The sequence below is a fragment of the Pelophylax lessonae genome (genome assembly GCF_965119305.1).
Source record: "Pelophylax lessonae genome assembly, chromosome: 10".
Taxonomy (NCBI): Eukaryota; Metazoa; Chordata; class Amphibia; order Anura; family Ranidae; genus Pelophylax; species Pelophylax lessonae.
The window spans coordinates 20,653,623-20,673,574 of record NC_138777.1 but is presented as its reverse complement, the minus strand read 5'-3'; the positions used below and the strand labels follow the sequence as shown (position 1 = coordinate 20,673,574).

The following is a 19,952-nucleotide window of genomic DNA, read 5'->3' as shown; positions in this document are numbered from 1 at the left end:
AGGCCGACGCACAGCAAACACAAGTGAGCCGGATGAGGCCTAGTAAAACACGCTGCTCCTCGTCGCCGTGGAGACCCTAGTTTGCCTCGGCTGAGGTAAACGAATAATTCTATGGAGGACAGCAGATGGCCGTGTGCTGTACAAGTCATTTATCTGACCTGTCAGACTACAGGAATGTATATAGTCCGATGAATATGGCACCATCTGCTCATTAGGGCTGGAGGGCCCTTGACAAGGTAGATGTAAAGAAAGGGGGGGGGGGGGGGATTGGCCATAACGAACAGCAACCCCCCCCCCCCCCCCTTCCATAGATGGAACTGAATGTTGGATAGTCAATGGATAATTACAAAAATTTCATGGTAGAACTTCCTGTTTTGTATGTATACAGTATACAGGAACATCTCATAAAATTTGAATATCATCAAAAAGTTAATTTATTTCAGTAATTTAATTCAAAAAGTGAAACTCCTATATTTTATATAGATGCGTCACACACAGAGTGATACATTTCACGCATTTCTTTCTTTTCATTTTGATGGTTATGAAAACCCAAAATTCAGTATCTCAGAAAATTAGAATATTAGATAAGACCAATATAAAAAAAAAAAAAAAAAGGATTTTTAATACAGAAATGTTGTCTTAGTGAAAAGTCAGTCCATGTACAGTATAGGATGCACTCAATACTTGGTCGGGGCTCCTTTTGCATGAATTACTGCATCAATCAGGGCTGTCTTCAACCACTTTACCACCGGAGGATTTTGCTGTCTTACGTCCGGGCCACTTTTTGCGATTCGGCGCTGTGCGAATTTAACTGACAATTGCGCGGTCGTGCGACGCCGTACCCAAACAAAATTGATGTCCTTTTTTTCCCACAAACAGAGCTTTCTTTTGGTGGTATTTGATCACCTGTGCGATTTTTACTTTTTGCGCTATAAACAAAAAAAGAGCGTTTATTTTGAGAAAATAACAATATTTTTCACATTTTATTATATGAAATTCCCCCCCAAAAAAGATGTAAAAAACTATTTTTTTTTTAAATTTTTGGCCAATTTGTTTTCTGCTACCCATGTTTGGTAAAAAAAAAAAAAACGCAATAAGCGTATTTTGATTGGTTTGCGCAAAAGTTATTGCGTTTACTAACAAAGGGAAAGATTTTTGTCATTTTTGGTGGTTTTTTTTTAACGAGTAATGGCGGCGATCTGCGATTTTTTTTGCGGGACTGCGACATTGCGGCGGACAGATCGGACCCTTGACTGACATTTTTGACACTTTTGGGGGTACCAGTGACATTACTGCAGTAATCAGTGCTATAAATATGCACTGTTACTGTAAAAATGACACTGGCAGGGAAGGGGTTAACTTTTTTTTGAGAGGGAGGGGTTAATCAGGGCCGGCCTTTGGGGTGTGCGAGCTGTGCGGCCGCACAGGGCGCCATGGGCAAAAGGGGCGCCGTGCGGCCATCACAGCTCGCAGATGATCAGGCCACACAGCGGGAGGTAAGAAGCGACTGCGGCCTGGAGGTTCAGTGTGGGGGTCTCTGATGTAAGGGGGGCTCTGTGTGGGGGGTCTCTGATGTAAGGGGAGCTCTGTGTGGGGGTCTCTCTGATGTAAGGGGGGCTCTGTGTGGGGGGGTCTCTGATGTAAGGGGGGCTCTGTGGGGGGAGTCTCTGATGTAACGGGGGGCTCTGTGGCTGGAGTCTCTGATGTAAGGGGGTCTTTGATGTAAGGGGGGCTCTGTGAGGGGTCTCTAATGTAAGCGGGGCTAAGTTATTAGTGATCATAAAAAAGTCATATAAAGTGCAAAAAAGTGCAAGAAAATGTGCGGGGGGTGTCACGCGCGCGGTGGGGGGGCGCCACAGGATTAGCTCGCACAGGGCGCCTGAACACCTAAGGCCGGCCCTGGGGTTAATGTATGCCTGGTGCTTACTGACGTGTGGGGGGGGAGGTGACTGTGTGAGACAGGGACAGATCGGATGTCCAGCTATGCTGAACACTCCGATCTGTCACTCCGTGTCACTGAGGAGGTCTGCCCGCTTTGTTTACGCAGGCGGGCGGATCTCCACACTAGATCCCCGACGATCGGGGCAGAGCAGCGGCGACCGCCGCTGCTCCTCCCCTGGCCCGACTCCCGCTGTGAATGAAAACAGCGGGAGCGCGCCTCCGGCGGCGCGCGAGCGCCGCCTACAGGGGAGGAGTCTGGCGACGTAGGTCTACGTCGTCAGACGGGAACGAGCCACTTTGCCGCAGTACTATTACAGTACTTAGTGGTAAAGTGGTTAAAGACCAATAAAAAAAAAAAAAAAAGGATTTTTAATACAGAAATGTTGTCTTAGTGAAAAGTCAGTCCATGTACAGTATAGGATGCACTCAGTACTTGGTCGGGGCTCCTTTTGCATGAATTACTGCATCAATCAGGGCTGTCTTTAAGATTGATTGGACCCTGGGCAAATATTTTCTTGGGCCCTCCCAAAACCGCTTATTACCTATTTGCAGGCAGTGCGGGCTCAAGGGGCAGCTGCTTTGGGCCACACAACAATGGCTGGACCCAGGGCAGCTGCCCCTTTTGCCCTGTGTTAAAGATAGCCCTGGCATCAATGCAGCGTGGCATGGAGGCGATCAGCCTGTGGCACTGCTGAGGGGTTATGGAAGCCCAGGTTGCTTTGATAGCGGCCTTCAGCTCATCTGCGTTGTTGGGTCTGGTGTCTCTCATCTTCCTATTGACAATATCCCACAGATTCTCTATGGGGTTTAGGTTAGGCCAGTTTGCTGACCAATCAAGCACAGCGATACCATGTTCATTAACCACTTCTGGACTGGAAGGATTTTCCCCCTTAATGACCAGGCCCTGTTTTGCGATTCGACACTGCGTTACAGACAATTGCCCGGTTGTGCGACACTGTACCCAAATAAAATTGATGTCCTTTTTTTCCCACAAATAGAGCTTTCTTTTGGTGGTATTTGATCACCTCTACAATTTTTATTTTTTGCTCTATAAACAAAATAAGAGCGACAATTCTGAAAAATAAATATATATATATATATATACAGTATATATTTTATTTTCACTTTCTACTATATAATATTCCAAAAAAAAAATGTGAAAATCAGAATTTTTTAACATTTTAGGCCAATTTGTTTTCTGCTACATATTTTTGGTAAAAAAAATACATCGCAATAAGCGTATTTTGATCGGTTTGCGCAAAAGTTATCGCGTCTACTAACTATGGTAAAGATTTATGTCATTTTTATTGTTTTTTTTTTTTTTTTTTTTACTAGTAATGGCGGCGATCTGCGATTTTTTTGCGGGACTACAACATTGCAGTGGACAGATCAGACCGCTGACTGACATTTTTGAAAATTACACTGGCAGGGAAGGGGTTAACTTTATTGGTGATCAAGGGGTTAAGTGTGTCCCTAGGGGGACCAACAATTTAAAAAAAAAAAAAAAACAATATTTTTTTACTTTCCGCTATAAAACACATCCAATAAAAAACCTTTTAGAAATCGAATTTCTTCATCAATTTAAGCTAATATGTATTTTGCCATATATTTTTGTTGAAAAAAAAAAAAAATCCCAATAAGCGTATATTGATTGTTTTTTGCGCAAAAGTTATAGTGTCTACAAACTATAGGATATATTTATGGAATTTTTATTTATTTATTTTTTACTAGTAATGGCGGTAATCAGCGACTTTTAGCAGGACTGCGATATTGTGGTGGTCAATTGGACACTGACAATTTTTGGGAACCAGTGACACTAATGCAGTGATCAGTACTAAAAATATGCACTGTCACTGTACTAATGACCCTGGCAGGGAAGGGGGGTTACCATCAGGGGCAATCAAAGGGTTAAATGTTTGCCTAGCCTATGTGATTTTACAGTGTAGGTGTTGCTTTAACTAGGGGAAGGCATTGATCTGTGTCCCTGCTTTGCAGAGATACAAGATCCATGCCTTCCCTTCTGACAGAACGACAGTCTGCCTTGTTTACATAGGCGGATTGCCATTCTGCCTCTGTACCGAAGGATTGGCGGGTGCCAGTGGACATCGAGTCCGCAGTATCCGCAGGGATTTGTAAACACAGCAGACCGTTGTTCTCTCTGGAATGAACACAGAGCGTCTCAGATCCTCCTATCTAGGATCACAGGTCTCTGTGTTGATTCCACAAGTCCCTCCCCAATACAGTTAGAAAACACTCCCCTAGGCTCACACTTAACCCTTTGATCACCCCTGGGTTAACCCTTTGATCATCCCTGGGTTAACCCCTGCCCTGCCAGTGTCATTATTACAGTAACAGTGCATATCTTTAGCACTGATTACTGTAGTAATGTCACTGGTCCCCAACTGTGCCAAGGAGGAGACCCAGGGGAGGCAGGAGAGAGCCAGGAAGAAGGCTGGTCCCTCAGAAGGGCCTGGTGACACATTTGGAGGATGCACTACAATTTGCGAACGTGCTTACAGGGTTGACGGGTCGGCTTAAAGGTTCTGACACTGTGAAGCTGGACATTGATTTGGATCTGGGGAGTCTGTAAGTGATCTGCTAAGGCAGAGGTGTCAAACCTCAATTTCATTGCGGGCCGCATTAGCATTATGGTTGCCCTCAAAGGGTCAGTTAGATCTGCAGGATTAGATGCAGTGGTGTATTTGGGTTTTGTGCTGCCCTAGGCAAGACTAAAATTGGGCGCCCCCCCCCCCCCCATGTAAATTTTCCCCACTCCTTTTTTAACAGATGTGACTCCCTCCAAAATTGAACGACTACATGTCCCACAATGAACCCCTGAGGGGGTGGGTGAGAGAGAGAGGGGGGTGGGTTAGGGAGGGAGAGAGAGAGAGGGGGGGGTGGGTGAGGAAGGGAGAGAGAGAGGGGGGATAAGAGAGAGGGGGTGGGTGAGGGAGGGAAAGAGAGAGGGGGGATGAAAGAGAGGGCGGGATGAGAGAGAGAGGGAGGGTGGGTGAGGGAGGGAGAGAGAGAGAGAGGGGGGATGAAAGAGAGAGAGAGAGAGGGAGGGATGAGAGAGAGCGGGATGAGAGAGGGGGGGTGAGAGAGAGAGAGAGAGGGGGGTGAGAGAGGGGGATGAGAAAGAGAGGGGGATGATAGAGAAAGAGAGAGGGAGTGAGAGAGAGAGGGGGAGAGAGAGAGAGGGGGAGAGAGAGAGAGGGAGAGAGAGAGAGAGGGAGGTGAGTGAGAGAGAGGGGGGAGAGAGAGGCGGCTCTAGCAACCAGTGGCCAATAGAGTCTCAGGTGGAGGGGGGTGGATTTTTTGCTGCCCCCCTGCAAAGTGCCGCCCTAGGCCTGGGCCTTGTTGGCCTAGGCCAAAATACAGCACTGATTAGATGTCCAGAGCACCCCACCCCCTTACATGAGATGTCAAGAGCCCCCCCACCATCAGAAGTCAAGAGTCACCCACCCTTCCTCACATCACAATGCACCCCCTTTCCTTGTTTTGCTGCCAGGAAGAAGATGCGGGTGGATCTGGGAAGAAGTGCAGGGTCTAGAGGAGAACCAGAGGAGGGTTGGAGTCAGCTTCCAGAGTGTGCTGAATGCTGAGACCAGGGGAGGCAGAGACAAGGTGGTGTTGTGGCTTCACAGAGAGGTGCACGATCTGTAGGAGGAGTTCTGCCCTCCTCTCTGCTGTGGATTGCTGAGAAGGGGGGGGGGTGGGCAAAGACGAGCCTTTCTGCAACTGCATAGAGGACTGCAGGATCAGGCAAAGGAGTTCTGTCCTCTCTGCTGCCGACTACAGAGACAAGGTGGGGGCAGAGACAAGGGATGTGCCGCAGCTGCAGGAGAGGTGCGAGGGCCACATGAAATGGCCTGAGGGGTCGTATTCGGCCCGCGGGCCTTGTGTTTGACACCTGTGTGCAAAGGTATCTGGGACCCATAACCCTCACCTCTTTAACCGTTCTGCAATAAAACCTTAAAAAAAACAAAAGTGACTGACGCACAATATGCTTTCTCAATCCCCTTATTTTAGCCATTGACTCAGCCCTGGGGTGAATTCCTAGCTCGTGTCTGGAGGTGCTATCCTGCCTTTGGAGTATCTGAGGGGTGCCTTATGTATCTTCAGCCTCACAGATGCCCCTGGAAAGGTTACATCACCAGTGCCTCCGGTAACTCTTACCTGATCTACGCATACGCCATACAAGCTTTTGGGTGGCCTGTTATTGAGATAAATTCATAAAAAAAGTCAGATCACTTATGGCGCATTGCAAATAAAAACAAAGAACAGGGCGCACCAGCCTAGCGCATTATCCTCAGCGGGCTTTTATTAAAATAAGTTTAAAATCAACTACTCACAAACATGCGAAATAATCCAGCATATCAATTCCATAGAGCAACATCCTTGTTAAAGGTCCAATGTCTAGTGAAGACGAAGGGCTGACGCGTTTCGAGGCCGTGCCTCTTCCTCAGAGCCACTTATGGCGCATGCACTGTACGTGATCTGGGCAGTTTGTTATATTTCAAATATAAGCTACCCTAGATCACGGATCGCTTTTCAGAGAGGCAGCAGTACTTCTGAATGAGCCCTTAGTCCTTGCTCAGCCTCCTATAGCATCCAATTCTCAAATAATCTCTATTTTGTCATCCTATGAGGGCCTTTGTATGAAAGGTAAGCTTAGCAGAACATTTCTTAATGCCCATAGCAACAGATCAACTTCCAACTGACACATATAAAGATCCATGATTTGAATATAAAACAAGGGTTCTGATTGGTTGCCAATGCCAACATGTCTTCTTTTATGTCTTTTAGAGCCTCTTTTGTTGAGTCGGGAGGCTCTCTGGTGGGCAGAGCTTAGAAAAGATGCCAGTAATTATTTTGAACATATGGTGGACAAGGCTGACTTGAGGCATAAACAAACTGTGTGGCTAGATTGGGGCCACCAGATTGCCCTTCCCCAGGAGAGCATGGAAAAAAAACATATCGTCCAATGGTTGTGAAAAGTTACCCACAGAGGTTATAATCCAAATGTTTGACAATAAGGTTTTTGTTTTGATAACCCTCTAGCTTCAAAAAATTTCAGGGCCCATTTAGGCCCCTTTCACACAGTCCGTCCGTCAGACGGATTCCGTTTATCTCAGCGGGGGATCGATCCGCTGATCCCCCGCTGAGCAGGAGGATGACAGCTGTTCTCCGCACTGTGTGGAGACACAGCTGTCAGTTCCCCATACATCTCTGTGGGTGAATCGGTTGGGAACGATATGACCATACTATATTATGATCCACAGGATCCGGTAAAAGGCTTTAACACTTGGTGTCCCCAGGGCCAGGACAAAGGGTGGGCAGGAGGGACGGCTGCCCTGGGCACTGTGATATTATATGAGATTTGGGGGCATTTGGGGCCAGGACAAGGGGTGAGCAGGAGGGGAGGCTGCCCTGGGCACTGTGATATTATGTGAGGTTTGAGGGCATTCAGGGCCAGGATGAGGGGTGAGCAGGAGGGGGCGGCTGCCCTGGGCATTGTGATATTATATGAGGTTTGAGGGCATTCAGGGCCAGGATGAGGGGTGAGCAGGAGGGGGCGGCTGCCCTGGGCATTGTGATATTATATGAGGTTTGAGGGCATTCAGGGCCAGGATGAGGGGTGAGCAGGAGGGGGCGGCTGCCCTGGGCACTGTGATATTATATGAGGTTTGGGGGCATTCAGGGCCAGGACAAGGGGTGAGCAGGAGGGGAGGCTGCCCTGGGCACTGTGATATTATATGAGGTTTGGGGGCATTCAGGGCCAGGGCGGGGGGTGAGCAGGAGGGGGCGGCTGCCCTGGGCACTGTGATATTATATGAGGTTTGGGGGCATTCAGGGCCAGGATGAGGGGTGAGCAGGAGGGGGCGGCTGCCCTGGGCACTGTGATATTATGTGAGGTTTGGGGGCATTCAGGGCCAGGATGAGGGGTGAGCAGGAGGGGGAGGCTGCCCTGGGCACTGTGATATTATGTGAGGTTTGGGGGCATTCAGGGCCAGGACAAGGGGTGAGCAGGAGGGATGGCTACCCTGGGCACTGTGATATTATGTGAGGTTTGGGGGCATTCAGGGCCAGGGCGGGGGGTGAGCAGGAGGGGGCGGCTGCCCTGGGCACTGTGATATTATATGAGGTTTGGGGGCATTCAGGGCCAGGATGAGGGGTGAGCAGGAGGGGGAGGCTGCCCTGGGCACTGTGATATTATGTGAGGTTTGGGGGCATTCAGGGCCAGGACAAGGGGTGAGCAGGAGGGGATTCTGCCCTGGGCACTGTGACATTATGTGAGGTTTGGGGGCATCCAGGGCCAGGACAAGGGGTGGGCAGAAGGAACGGCTGCCCTGGGTGCAATAGTTTATTGCAGGAATGGGGGCACACTTAACCTAACCCTAAGGGAAGGGGGGCGCAATTTGGCATCTTTGCCCTGGGCTCTGGATGGCCTTGTCCCGGCACTGGGTGTCCCTACGAATTGTGATTGTGGGGACACTGGTAGAGTAAGTGACAATTTGTTTCCTTTGGACTTCCCATACATTTTTACTTTTTAGCCCTTGTGAATGGGCTCTTATGGACACTATTTATATGTTTAGTGTGATTTCTTTATACACGTTTTTCACCCTATAAGTTTGATGTCATATTGATTGAGTTCAATTTTTTAGCGCTGCTTCATATATTCCTCACAATTCTTGCATCTAGCGTCACAGATTGCTTAAGCGGCTGCTCATTTGTAATTTATGTTTAAGCGTGGATATCCTATAAGATTTTTGACCCTAATGCACTGTAATAATGCAAATGGGCCCCTAATATCTTATTTTTTTAATATTTTAACTTCTATGGGGGAAATTAGTAAAGAGTAATACAACAGTTGGTTCCACCATTTATTTGCTGAAATGAAAATATCCTGCCAAGCATTACAATAAGGATGAGATTGTCTTTGTTCTGAACTGGGTTCGGGTCTGTCATTCATGGGCCAATTAGTTGCAGGGGGCAGGGGGTTTCCCTACCCTGCAGCTGATTTATATAAAAGGCACAGGGATGCCTTGACATTATTGACCAAATGTGGCCACATGACTATATTAGATCAATGATGTCACAAGCATCCCTGCTCCAGTTGTATAAACTAGTCACCCCTATGTCAGCTGCATTGTGAGGATGCTAGGGACATCATTGACCTAATATGACCCCATGACCATATTAGGTCAATATCTTTGACATAAGGTGGCTATATGGCCATATTAGGTCAATGATGTCACCAGCATCCCCGCCTAGTTATGAACATCTGCTGTGGTGAAATGGGGATGCTCGTGGCATCATTGACCAAATATGACCACATAAGGTCAATGTCGTTGACCTAATATGGCCATATGATGTCATAAGCATCCCTGCTCCAATGATAACATTAGCATTTCCATCAGTGGCAGCTGGTGCTCCATGGGCCGGGGGGCGTCAGACGAACCACACCCACCATACCCCCGGACAACCCCAGCTCCAGCCCACATTGACCCCCCCCCCTCCCGGTCGCTGGCTCACCCACCCTGGGCAGGCAGCGGCGGCTTCCCCCTCAGTCTCCTCCCTCCTCCTTGGCCCGATAGCATGGCTTTTCCTTTCGGCCAATCGGGAAACGGGTCTCAGGACCCGCTTCCTGATTGGCCAGGAGAAGAATCAGTGTGGCAATAGCGAATATTCATTCGCTATTGTCACACAACTGGGTGGGCTCAGGGCGCAGTGCTCTGCGCCCCGAGCCCACCCTTTTTTGAAGCCTATTAGAGCCTCTGGCTCTAATCACGTGCTTAAAAAAAAAAAACCCCATTCAAATCCATGCGTCCGGCGCCCTGCATGTAGATTAGGGGGACGGACACATGGATGGGGGGGACGGCACTCCCATCCCTTTGTGTACATCAGCTGCAGGGAGAAGATGCTCAGGATATCATTAAACTAATATGGCTGAATAGTCAAGTTAGGACAATGTCATTGACGTAATATAGCTATGTGGTCATATTGGGTCAATGATGTCACAAGCATCAATGCTCCAATGATGTCATTAGCATTCCCATCCCTTTATGTACATTAGCTGCAGGGAGAAGATGCTCAGGACATCATTAAACTAACATGGCTGAATAGTCAAGTTAGGACAATGTCTTTGACCTAATATAGCTATGTGGTCATATTGGGTCAATGATGTCACGAGCATCCCTGCTCCAATGATGTAATTAGCATTCCCATCCAGGGTTCAGACTCAAACCCAATTTGGAACAGATACAAGCTCATCCCTAAAATGACATGTGTGATACAGATCTATGTAATGTTGTACATTACAATATGTGCAAATTCAATTGGCTGAATTGAGTCACAGGCTGGTGAGTGACACCAGCAGACAGTGCATGGATTTCATAATGGATTTCTTCTGAGCAGTCCTTAGAGAATCTCAGTAGATCTAGAAGGTCCTTGCCATTCTTTGAGTCTACGGTGATTTCACTGAAAGACAAAACATATCATCAGCAACAGATCAGAAGAGCAAAGCAGACCAAAAGGACAAAAAGGCAATACTGGTCTCTTAGGCCTGTCTTGTTTTTACAAGGCCTATACATGTCATGTCTTACATACCCTGTTTCCCTGAAAATAAGCCCTACCCCGAAAATGAGACCTAGCGTGATTTTCAGGGATAGCTGCAATATAAGCCCTACCCTGAAAATAAGCCCTAGTAAAATCCTTGTAAAAACATGTAATCCGTTTTGTAAAAAGGTTATATAATGAGCAGCGTGTCTCCTTTTGTAACTTTATTGTGGAAAATACCTTATTCCTCCCTCTGCTGTGCTTGGAGTTGGGGCTGACATCAGGGCCATCTTACCGAATGGGCACGCTGGGCAGTTGCCCGGGGGCCCCACTTGCTCAGGGGCCCCACCTGCCCAGCAACCCAGCCCCAGCCAAGCATTAGTCCCGATTCCCGTGTGCATCCCACCGCCGAACTGAGCAGGTGGCAAACACCTGTCGGCCCTGCGCTGCTGTCAGGCCACTTGGGCCATGGAGGAGGAGCCCACAACTGCAGGAATGCCTATCCGCCTCTACGGGAACAGGCACACACAGGACAGTCGAGTCTGACTCCCATCCATGTGTGTGTTCACTGGACCCAGCCGCCGAACTTGAAAGCTGTCATTAGCCTGGCACTGCTGTACCAATAAATATTGCCTTATCGATAATTTGCATTTTTATTCTCATGTCATGGGTGATTGTGTAGGCGGGGCCCCAGTGCACTGCATTGCCCGGGGCCCTTTAATGCTCTTAAGATGGCCCTGGCTGACATCAGCAGGGACCTCAGCCCCTCCCTCTGCAGTATTCGGAGAGGGAAAGTAGGGCTCCGGAGGGTCACGTGAATGGGTAGGAGCACACTATATTTCTTTAATAAATGCAGAGTTGAATCATTTGTGTCTTTTATATCTGCCTGAAGCTCAGCTTTTATGTTGTCTGATGTTTTTGCTTTACATTTGTACTTTCAGAAAAGGCTGCTCACCGAAATGGTAGTCCGCGGAGTAGCCGCCCATGTTGAACCAATTGTCGCTGAAGAATTGTAGAAGTAGAACGTTTCCTGTGGAGGTGATGGTGGGGACGGGATCGTTGGAGCAGAACAGGCCCAAAGGAGGAGAATCCAGCCTTCCCCCATCATTGATAATGAGGTAATCGTACAGACAGGAGGTCGAAAATTCCAGATCGAATGTTGTGAAATTTAGGACAATCTGACGGAGGAGGAAATATTACTTTAAAGAGATCGCTTATTTCAACAACAATCTTTCCATAGGATTTTAATGTGCATTCAACATATTTTATTCATGTAATTATCCAGTTCTGGACTGGGAAGGATTTGCCCCCTTAATGACCAGGGCATTTTTTTGCGATTTGGCACGGCGTTATTTTAACTGAAATTTGCGCAGTTGTGCGATCCTGTACCCAAAAAATCGATGTCCTTTTCTTCCCCACAAATAGAGCTTTCTTTAGGTGGTATTTGATCACCTGTGCGATTTTTATTTTTTGCGCTATAAACAAAAAAAGAGCGACAATTCTGAAAAAAAAAAAATAAATAAATAATATTTTCACATTCTGCTATATAACATTCCCCCCAAAAAAATATATATATATTTTCATCCTTTTAGGCCAATTTGTATTCTGCTACATGTTTTTGGTAAAAAAAAAAAATCGCAATAAACATATTTTGATTGGTTTGCGCAAACGTTATCGCGTCTACAAACTAGGGGAAAGATTTATGTTCTTTTTATTTATTTTTTACTAGTAATGGCGGCGATCTGCGATTTTTAGCGGGACTGCGACATTGCGGCTGACAGATCGGACCCCTAACTGACATTTTTGGGGGGACCAGTGACATTACTACAGTAATCAGTGCTAAAAATATGCACTGTTACTGTAATAATGACACTGGCAGGGAAGGGGTTAACTCAGTGGTGATCAAAGGGTTAAGTGTGAGCCTAGGGGAGTGTTTTCTAACTGTGAGGGGAAGGAACTTGTAAAATGATCATAGAGACCTGTGTTCCTATATAGAGTGATCACAGGCGCTCTGTGATCATTTCAGAGAGAAGAACGGTCGGCTGTGTTTACAATAGCAGACCATCCTTCTCTCTCAGCGGGGAGCGATTGCGGATGCCCAGCGGCAAGCGTGGCCGCCGATCCTCATGGATCAGCATCCCCGCTGCCTAGTGGGTGCTCGCCCCCCCAGCACCACTCCCGCGTACTGACATACCCCTACGCCGATTCGCGCAGCCGAGCCAGCCTGCCGTGCAGTTGGCAAGTGGTTAAACTTGTGTAGACATCCAAAAGTCCTGAGGCTGCTCCTGGGAGCCGCCATGTTGGGTATGATGTCAGCAGCCCCAGCAGACACACAGCTGTCACTCAAGTGACACTACATTGTATTCCCCTTTACTCCTCCTCCAGCAGCTAAAGGTTATATAGGGAGGTGATGGGGGCGGAGGAGCTGCGCCAGCACAGACAGAAATTAGACAAGCCCAAAAGGGGGCAGTGCTAGGGAATCAACTTTTACTGGAGCAGTGAAATTAAAAGTTTCGAAGCACATGGCAAGTGAATAAAAAAATAACTTATGGGAAGGAAAATTGCTGCAAGTAAGCATTTCAAATACTTAAAAAGTAACTCCACTTCCGGGAGGGAAAAAAAAACAGCAAATAAAGAAAAAACAATATAGCGTATATAATTGTGACACAAATCATATTGTAATTGAAAGTTATTAAAAATGACCTTTCCTTTTCAATTTGCAGCTGTTGTAATTTTCTGAAAATGCAATGCAATATGGCCGCCTGGAGCTGTTCTGTACACAGAATGTATACTGACCACACCCCCAGAAACATCATTTCCTGCTTGTGTGATTGGCTCCCCAATTTTCCCAGAAGTCTGCACTAAGATACAAGTCAGATTTCTGGCATCCCCTGCAACATAAATGTCATTTTTGGTGAGATACTCCCAATAGGAACACGTCTAAAGGGATGCAGGCCCAGCAGCTTTCCTCATTAGAGCCCTGCAGCTGCCGCAGCTGATAGATAATTATTAAACCACTCCCATTAGACCCACTCAGCACAGAGGAACGAACAATGATTTCTTCAGAATAATAAAAGTTAGGAATCTGCAACAAAGTTTGTTATAATCCTTGTAATGTACAGAGATCACCCAGAGGGGAATGTTTTTTTGTCAACAAAAGTGGAGTTACGCTTTAATTTATATGTGCTTCTACCTGCAATTTTTTGAGTTGTTGACAATGTCCCTTTAAGAGCTCAACAGCTTGTATGCATTACTGGCTAAGTAGCAGAACGCAATGCAAAGTGAGAAATAAAAGGCATACAGTACATGTTTCCACTGCCAGGCATTCAAGTGGTTGTAAACCCACTTTGTTGACATTTACTTATAGGTGCTATAAATATCTCCTAAACTTGCACCGTTTAGGAGATATTTACATTTCATGCAGCCGATGACGTCATCGGAGCATGCGCTCTGAAGGAACGGGCACCTGTGCTGTCACTTCAGAGCCCAGTGCCGTGAATGGCATTCGCGGGAGTGATGTAATCGCGCCTCCGGCCAATCAGATAGCCGGAGGATGCGATCCAGGAAGCAGAATGGCCGAACATGTCGGCCGTCCTGTCAGCACTGCGGGGGCTTTGTTTTTAGGTAAGAACTTCATAATAAGCAGTGTTGGGGGTAACTAGTTACAAAGTAACTAATTACAGTAACTACATTACTTTTTTGGTAACTAAGTAATGTAACTAGTTACAATACTAATATTGGTAACTACACTACTTTACTAGGCTATAGGAGGTAACTACACTACTTTACTAGGCTATAGGAGGTAACTACACTACTTTACTAGGCTATAGGAGGTAACTACACTACTTTACTAGACTATAGGAGGTAACTACACTACTTTACTAGGCTATAGGAGGGAACTACACTACTTTACTAGGCTATAGGAGGGAACTACACTACATTACTAGGCTATAGGAGGGAACTACACTACTTTACTAGGCTATAGGAGGTAACTACACTACTTTACTAGGCTATAGGAGGGAACTACACTACTTTACTAGGCTATAGGAGGGAACTACACTACATTACTAGGCTATAGGAGGGAACTACACTACTTTACTAGGCTATAGGAACGCGCTTTCCTGCGTTACCCAAGCCGTGCGATACAATCGTTATTTGGAAGAATATAGAGGGATGAAGTTTATGACTTTTTGTTGCACTTTATGTTTTATTCTGTTTTTTTTCAGGTTTTGTTCTCATGTTTCCAAAAGCCTGTGTTTATACAATAAACTCTATGCAGAAAGAGTGTCATTTATCTTCTTCTACACGGTCAATTAAGAAAGAGGAAAGTAAAGTAATAAGTAGTGAAGTTACTTTTCAAATGCAGTAACTAGTAAAGTAATCTCATTACAATTTACAGAAGTAACTAGTAACTAGTAACCAGTTACATTTTTTGAGTAACTACCCCAACACTGATAATAAGCTAGTATGCGATGCGCACTAGCTCATTATGCCTTCGTCTTTACAGTTTTTTTTTTTTTTTCACATTTGTTTCAGCGGGTTTACTTCCTCTTTCATGTTTATTTGAACATGGGGGGATTAAAGGTAGGAGCATGGACAGAAAGCTTCCAGTGATGACTTATCTTAGGACAGGGGTCCCCAAACTTTCTAAATGAAGAGCCAGTTTGTTATCCTTTAGATCAGTTTTTCTCAACCTTTTTTCAGTCAAGGCATCCTTTAAAAATTATGGAGTCTTGAGGCACCCCATTCTAAAATGTAAAAGCTATTCTAATCACTTTACCACCGGAGGATTTTGCTGTCTTACGTCCAGGCCACTTTTTGCGATTCGGCACTGTGCGAATTTAACTGACAATTGCGCGGTCATGCAACGTCGTACCCAAACGAAATTTACGTCCTTTTTTTCCCACAAACAGAGCTTTCTTTTGGTGGTATTTGATCACCTCTGCGCTTTTTATTTTTTGCGATATTAATAAAAAAATGCGAAGATTTTGAAAAAATAACAATATTTTTCTACTTTGACAGTTAAAAAATATCCAATATATTCAATTTTTGTCATATATTTAGGCCAAACTGTATTTAGCTACATGTCTTTGACAAAAAAATTCTCAATGAGCGTATTTTTAACCGCTTTAAGACCGGAAGATTTCACCCCATTCCTGACCAGGCCATATTTTGCGATTCGGCACTGCGTTACTTTAACGGACAATTGCACGGTCCTGCGATGCTGTACCCAAATTACATTTATGTCCTTTTTTTCCCAAAAACAGAGCTTTCTTTTGGTGGTATTCGACCACCTGTGCGATTTTTTGATCATGCGCTATAAACAAAAAAAAAGCGTCAATTTTGCAAAAATAAAAATATTTTTCACATTTATTATATGAAATTCCCCCCCAAAAAAAATGTAAAAATCAAAATTTTTTAACATTTTCAGACAATTTGTTTTATGCTACATATGTTTGGTAAAAAAAAAAAATTGCAAAAAGCGTATTTTGATTGGTTTGCGCAAAAGTTATCACGTTTACTAACAAAGGGAAAGATTTTTGTTGTTTTTTTTTTTACGCGTAATGACGGCGATCTGCAATTTTTTTTTGCGGGACTGCGACATTGCGGCGGACAGATCGGACCCTTGACTGACATTTATGACACTGTTGGGGGTACCAGTGACATTACTGCAGTAATCAGTGCTATACATATGCACTGTTACTGTAAAATGACACTGGCAGTGAAAGGATTAACTTTTTTTGAGAGGGAGGGGCTGTGTGTGTCCCTAGGGGTGTGATTCTAACTGTGATTGGCTGTGACTTGAGGTGTAGGAACAGAGATCAACGGTCCTACATAGTAGAACCGTATGATCACCATTCCTACATAGGGGAGAATGACAGGCGGCTTGTTTACATTAGCCGCCTGCCTTTCTCCTGCTCTAACGGACGATCGTGAGTGCCCGGGGGGGGGTCCGTGACCGAGCGGGAGCGCGCCTCTGGCGGCACGCGCTCGCTCCACAGAGCCTCACAGGCTAGGGATGTACCCATACGTCACTTTGCCTGTGAGGGGCTGACCGCCGCAGTATATGTACTTGCTATAATAAACGTTTGCTTTAAATGATAATGCACTATGAGTCTCTCTCCTTCCCCTGCACGCTTTTTACCTCTTCAGTTGACCAGCTGATATACCGATGATCCCAGCTGCGAGCATTACGTGAAGGAGGATTGAGACCATGCACAGAGAAGCCGACCAGCCTGTGTTTGCATCAGCTGTAACAAACAAGTCATCGGCCAGAAAACATTAACGGAGAGGGATCCCAATTCATCCACTGAGAGGTCCAGTGATACAGCGCTGCTTACCTGCAGCTAGCTGGTAAGCGGCCACTACCTTAGTCCACTATCACACTGGATTTTCACCTGACATTTCACTGTTTATTATTGGAAGCTGTCAATGAGTTTTTATTCATAAGATCCTATATACTCAGCAGGACTGCCTTGGGTCTTGCTGATAGAAACTATACAATGTGAACCATCTTATAAATTGTCGTCTATGAACATTTAATGTTCTCTTCTCCCTGTTTTTCTCCATCACTCACCTAATGTGACCCCAAAGCTGATGGAGAGGGGCAGTGAGGGGTCAAACAAGGATGCTATGCAGAGCCAAATATCAGTGGCTCCTGTGGGGGTAGGGTATTAGTACTCTCCATTGATCTTCTTTACCTGAAACCCTACCGGAGCCCATATGGTGGTGATGCAGTTAGCCAGGTTTGGGTAAAGTTCAGGAAATCCTGGGGAGGTGACAGTGCCATTGTCCCTGGTGAAGGTCCCTCCACAGTCCACTGCAAGGTGGGATTAGAAGAAAGGACAAAAAGAGGTTTAATGGTAATATATAGTGATTTTGTCAGTTTTTACAATAAAACTTCTACTTTGCTCTTATGGAAATATCCTGCAGTTGCCTTCTCCATAATGGTCTACATTTTTATTAGAGCCTAATACTTTTCATGGTTACTTAGAAAACACTCAGAGTCCAGTTGCAGAGAACAGAACTTGTAATAATGTAGGATCCAATAATTCACAACAAACCTGGCGGGAAGGCGCCCGACTGGGAACAATTACACATTGTAACAGCGATGTGTAGTGGAACGGGTCTCAGTTGTGCCAACAGAGTCTGTCTTGAGGGGCGGAATGAAGCCTGGCCAGTTTGTACCCTAAAGGGGAGGATTCCAGGAAGGATGGAATGTCCCTATCCATTCCCATTTAGAATCCCTGTCCTTGTCAGACAGGTGACCTTTCTCTACATTACCAACATGTGAAATGCCTGCCAAACCTGGGAGCCAGGGACTTAAATAGGCTCTGCCTGACCCAAGATGGCTACCAGAGTCACATGGGGCAGCAGTCTCCAATCGGATAGCTTCCCCAGTGACCCAGGAAACCATAGAAGAACCAAGTTCCTCTTGATTTCCCCTCTGACTGTAACTGCGGTCAAGCGCCACCTACAGTGGAGGATGGCATGCCCCTATCCTTTCCCTACTTGTCTGGAACCTCTCTCTGCCACTAATTACTGTTCCTTTCAGACAGGTGACCTGTCCCTACCCTACCCACACTTGAAATGCACACAAAACCTGAGAGCCAGGGCCTTAAATAGGCTCTGTTTTACCCAAGATGGCTGCCAGAGTCACAACGGGCGGAAGCGTCCAATCAGATAGCTTTCCTATTTACCCAGGAAACCATATAGGAACCAAGTTCCTCTTGACTTCCCCTCCAACTGCAAGTGCGGTCAAGCGCCACCTACAGTGGAGGATGGCATGCCCCTATTCTTTCCCTACTTGTCTGGAACCTCTCTGTGCCACTAATTACTGTTCCTTTCAGACAGGTGACCTGTCCCTAAAATACCCGCACGTGAAATTCACACCAAACCTTGGAGCCAGGGACTTAAAAAGGCTCTGCTTTACCCAAGATTGCTGCCAGAGTCACAAGGGGTGGCATCGTCCAATCAGATAGCTTCCCATTTACTCAGGAAACCATATAGGAACCAAGTTCCTCTTGACTTCCCCTCCAACTGCAATGTCAAACCGTAGTGCTCTGGGAATCCTATGTTAATGAAATATTTATTTGTAAAACAAAGATTATAAATACAGTATATATATTTACATTTTATATTATTTTATTGTGCTGCTCATACCTAAACTATAGAAAGCCTTTAGACCAGTGGAAGAGAGAGAGACTTCACGTACAAGTTCCACCAGCAAGGCACTTCCAGATGCCACCAGCAGAGGGAGATCCTGGTCCTTACATGCCCTTTCCACCAACAATGGAGAGTCTTTGGTTGAACCGTCGTATACCGTGATATAACCAGAAGTGCATTCACCAGACGGAGACACATTAAATGTATCAAATTGCAGATACGCCTGTAAAATATAGGTTATGGAATATATTTTATATAAAAGTATACAACCTGTGTAGGTACCCTGCCTTAGGCTGGAGTATCCCTAGGTTTCTCCAAAGCTAAGGACTTTGATTGCTTTTGCCTGCTGATGTTGAGTTGTTCTCCAGGAGTTGGTGTGAAAAGAAACAATTTATTGGGTCATCTGTCTTGGCCAATCACTGAGTGGTTTGTTCCTGTAATGCAGGGGTGGGGAACCTTTTTTCTGCCAAGGGCCATTTGGGTATTTATAAAATCATTCGGGGGCCGTACAAACGTATCAACTTAAAAATGTGCCTGTTATATTTGGTCAAAAATTTAATTAACTCACCCCTAATGTGATGGCTGCAACTGCTTCTCTTTGGTGAGGTGTGTGATCTTAGCTGGAATTGATGATGTTGCTACTCGCAACTGGTTTTCCAGGTTTGCGTCGGTCAGTCTGGAGTGCAGTGGTGGTAAGTTTTGAAAAGAACTGCTGGTGGGTATAGCTGGCTGGTACTGCTGGTGGGTACAGCTGGCTGGTACTGCTGTGGGTACTGCTGGCTCAGGCTGGTACTACTGGCTTGTACTATGCTGTGGGTACTGCTGGCTGGTACTGCTGGCTCAGGCTGGTACTGCTGTGGGTATTGCTGATTCAGGCTGATTGTGGGTACTGCTGGCTGGTACTGTTGTGGGTACTGCTGACTCTGGCTGGTACTGCTGTGGGTACTACTGGCTCTGGCTGGTACTGCTGTGGGTACTGCTGGCTTTGGCTGGTACTGCTGGCTCTGGCTTATACTGCTGTGGGTACTGCTGGCTCTGGCTTATACTGCTGTGGGTACTGCTGGCTCTGGCTTGTACTGCTGGCTCTGGCTGGTACTGCTGTGTGTGCTGCTGGCGGTAAATGCTGGCTAGCAGCGGCGCCACGCTGGAGGAAGAGGCAATGTTTCCTGTATTGGTCACAGGCGGAGTGCATTTGATAGAACTATACAGGAAGCATTGGCGCTGTTCTGACAGATCAGCTGAGAGACACAGACTCAGCTGCAGGGGGGGCTGGACCAAATGAC

The 19,952-nt window shown here is 46.1% G+C and overlaps 1 protein-coding gene across 1 annotated transcript in view; it reads right to left on the bottom strand.

The window, feature by feature from the left end:
* Positions 1–10,041: 10,041 nt before the first annotated feature.
* The window catches only part of LOC309566063 (astacin-like metalloendopeptidase), a 54,112-nt gene continuing 44,201 nt past the window's right edge, over positions 10,042–19,952 (bottom strand). Inside the window, exons 10-13 of the mRNA XM_082271088.1 lie at positions 18,667–18,892; positions 17,205–17,323; positions 11,459–11,681; positions 10,042–10,425 (exon numbers count right to left, since the gene is read on the bottom strand). Coding sequence (XP_082127214.1) covers positions 10,412–10,425; positions 11,459–11,681; positions 17,205–17,323; positions 18,667–18,892 — 582 coding nt within the window. The 3' untranslated portion in view covers positions 10,042–10,411. The remainder of the gene's footprint in view (positions 10,426–11,458; positions 11,682–17,204; positions 17,324–18,666; positions 18,893–19,952) is intronic.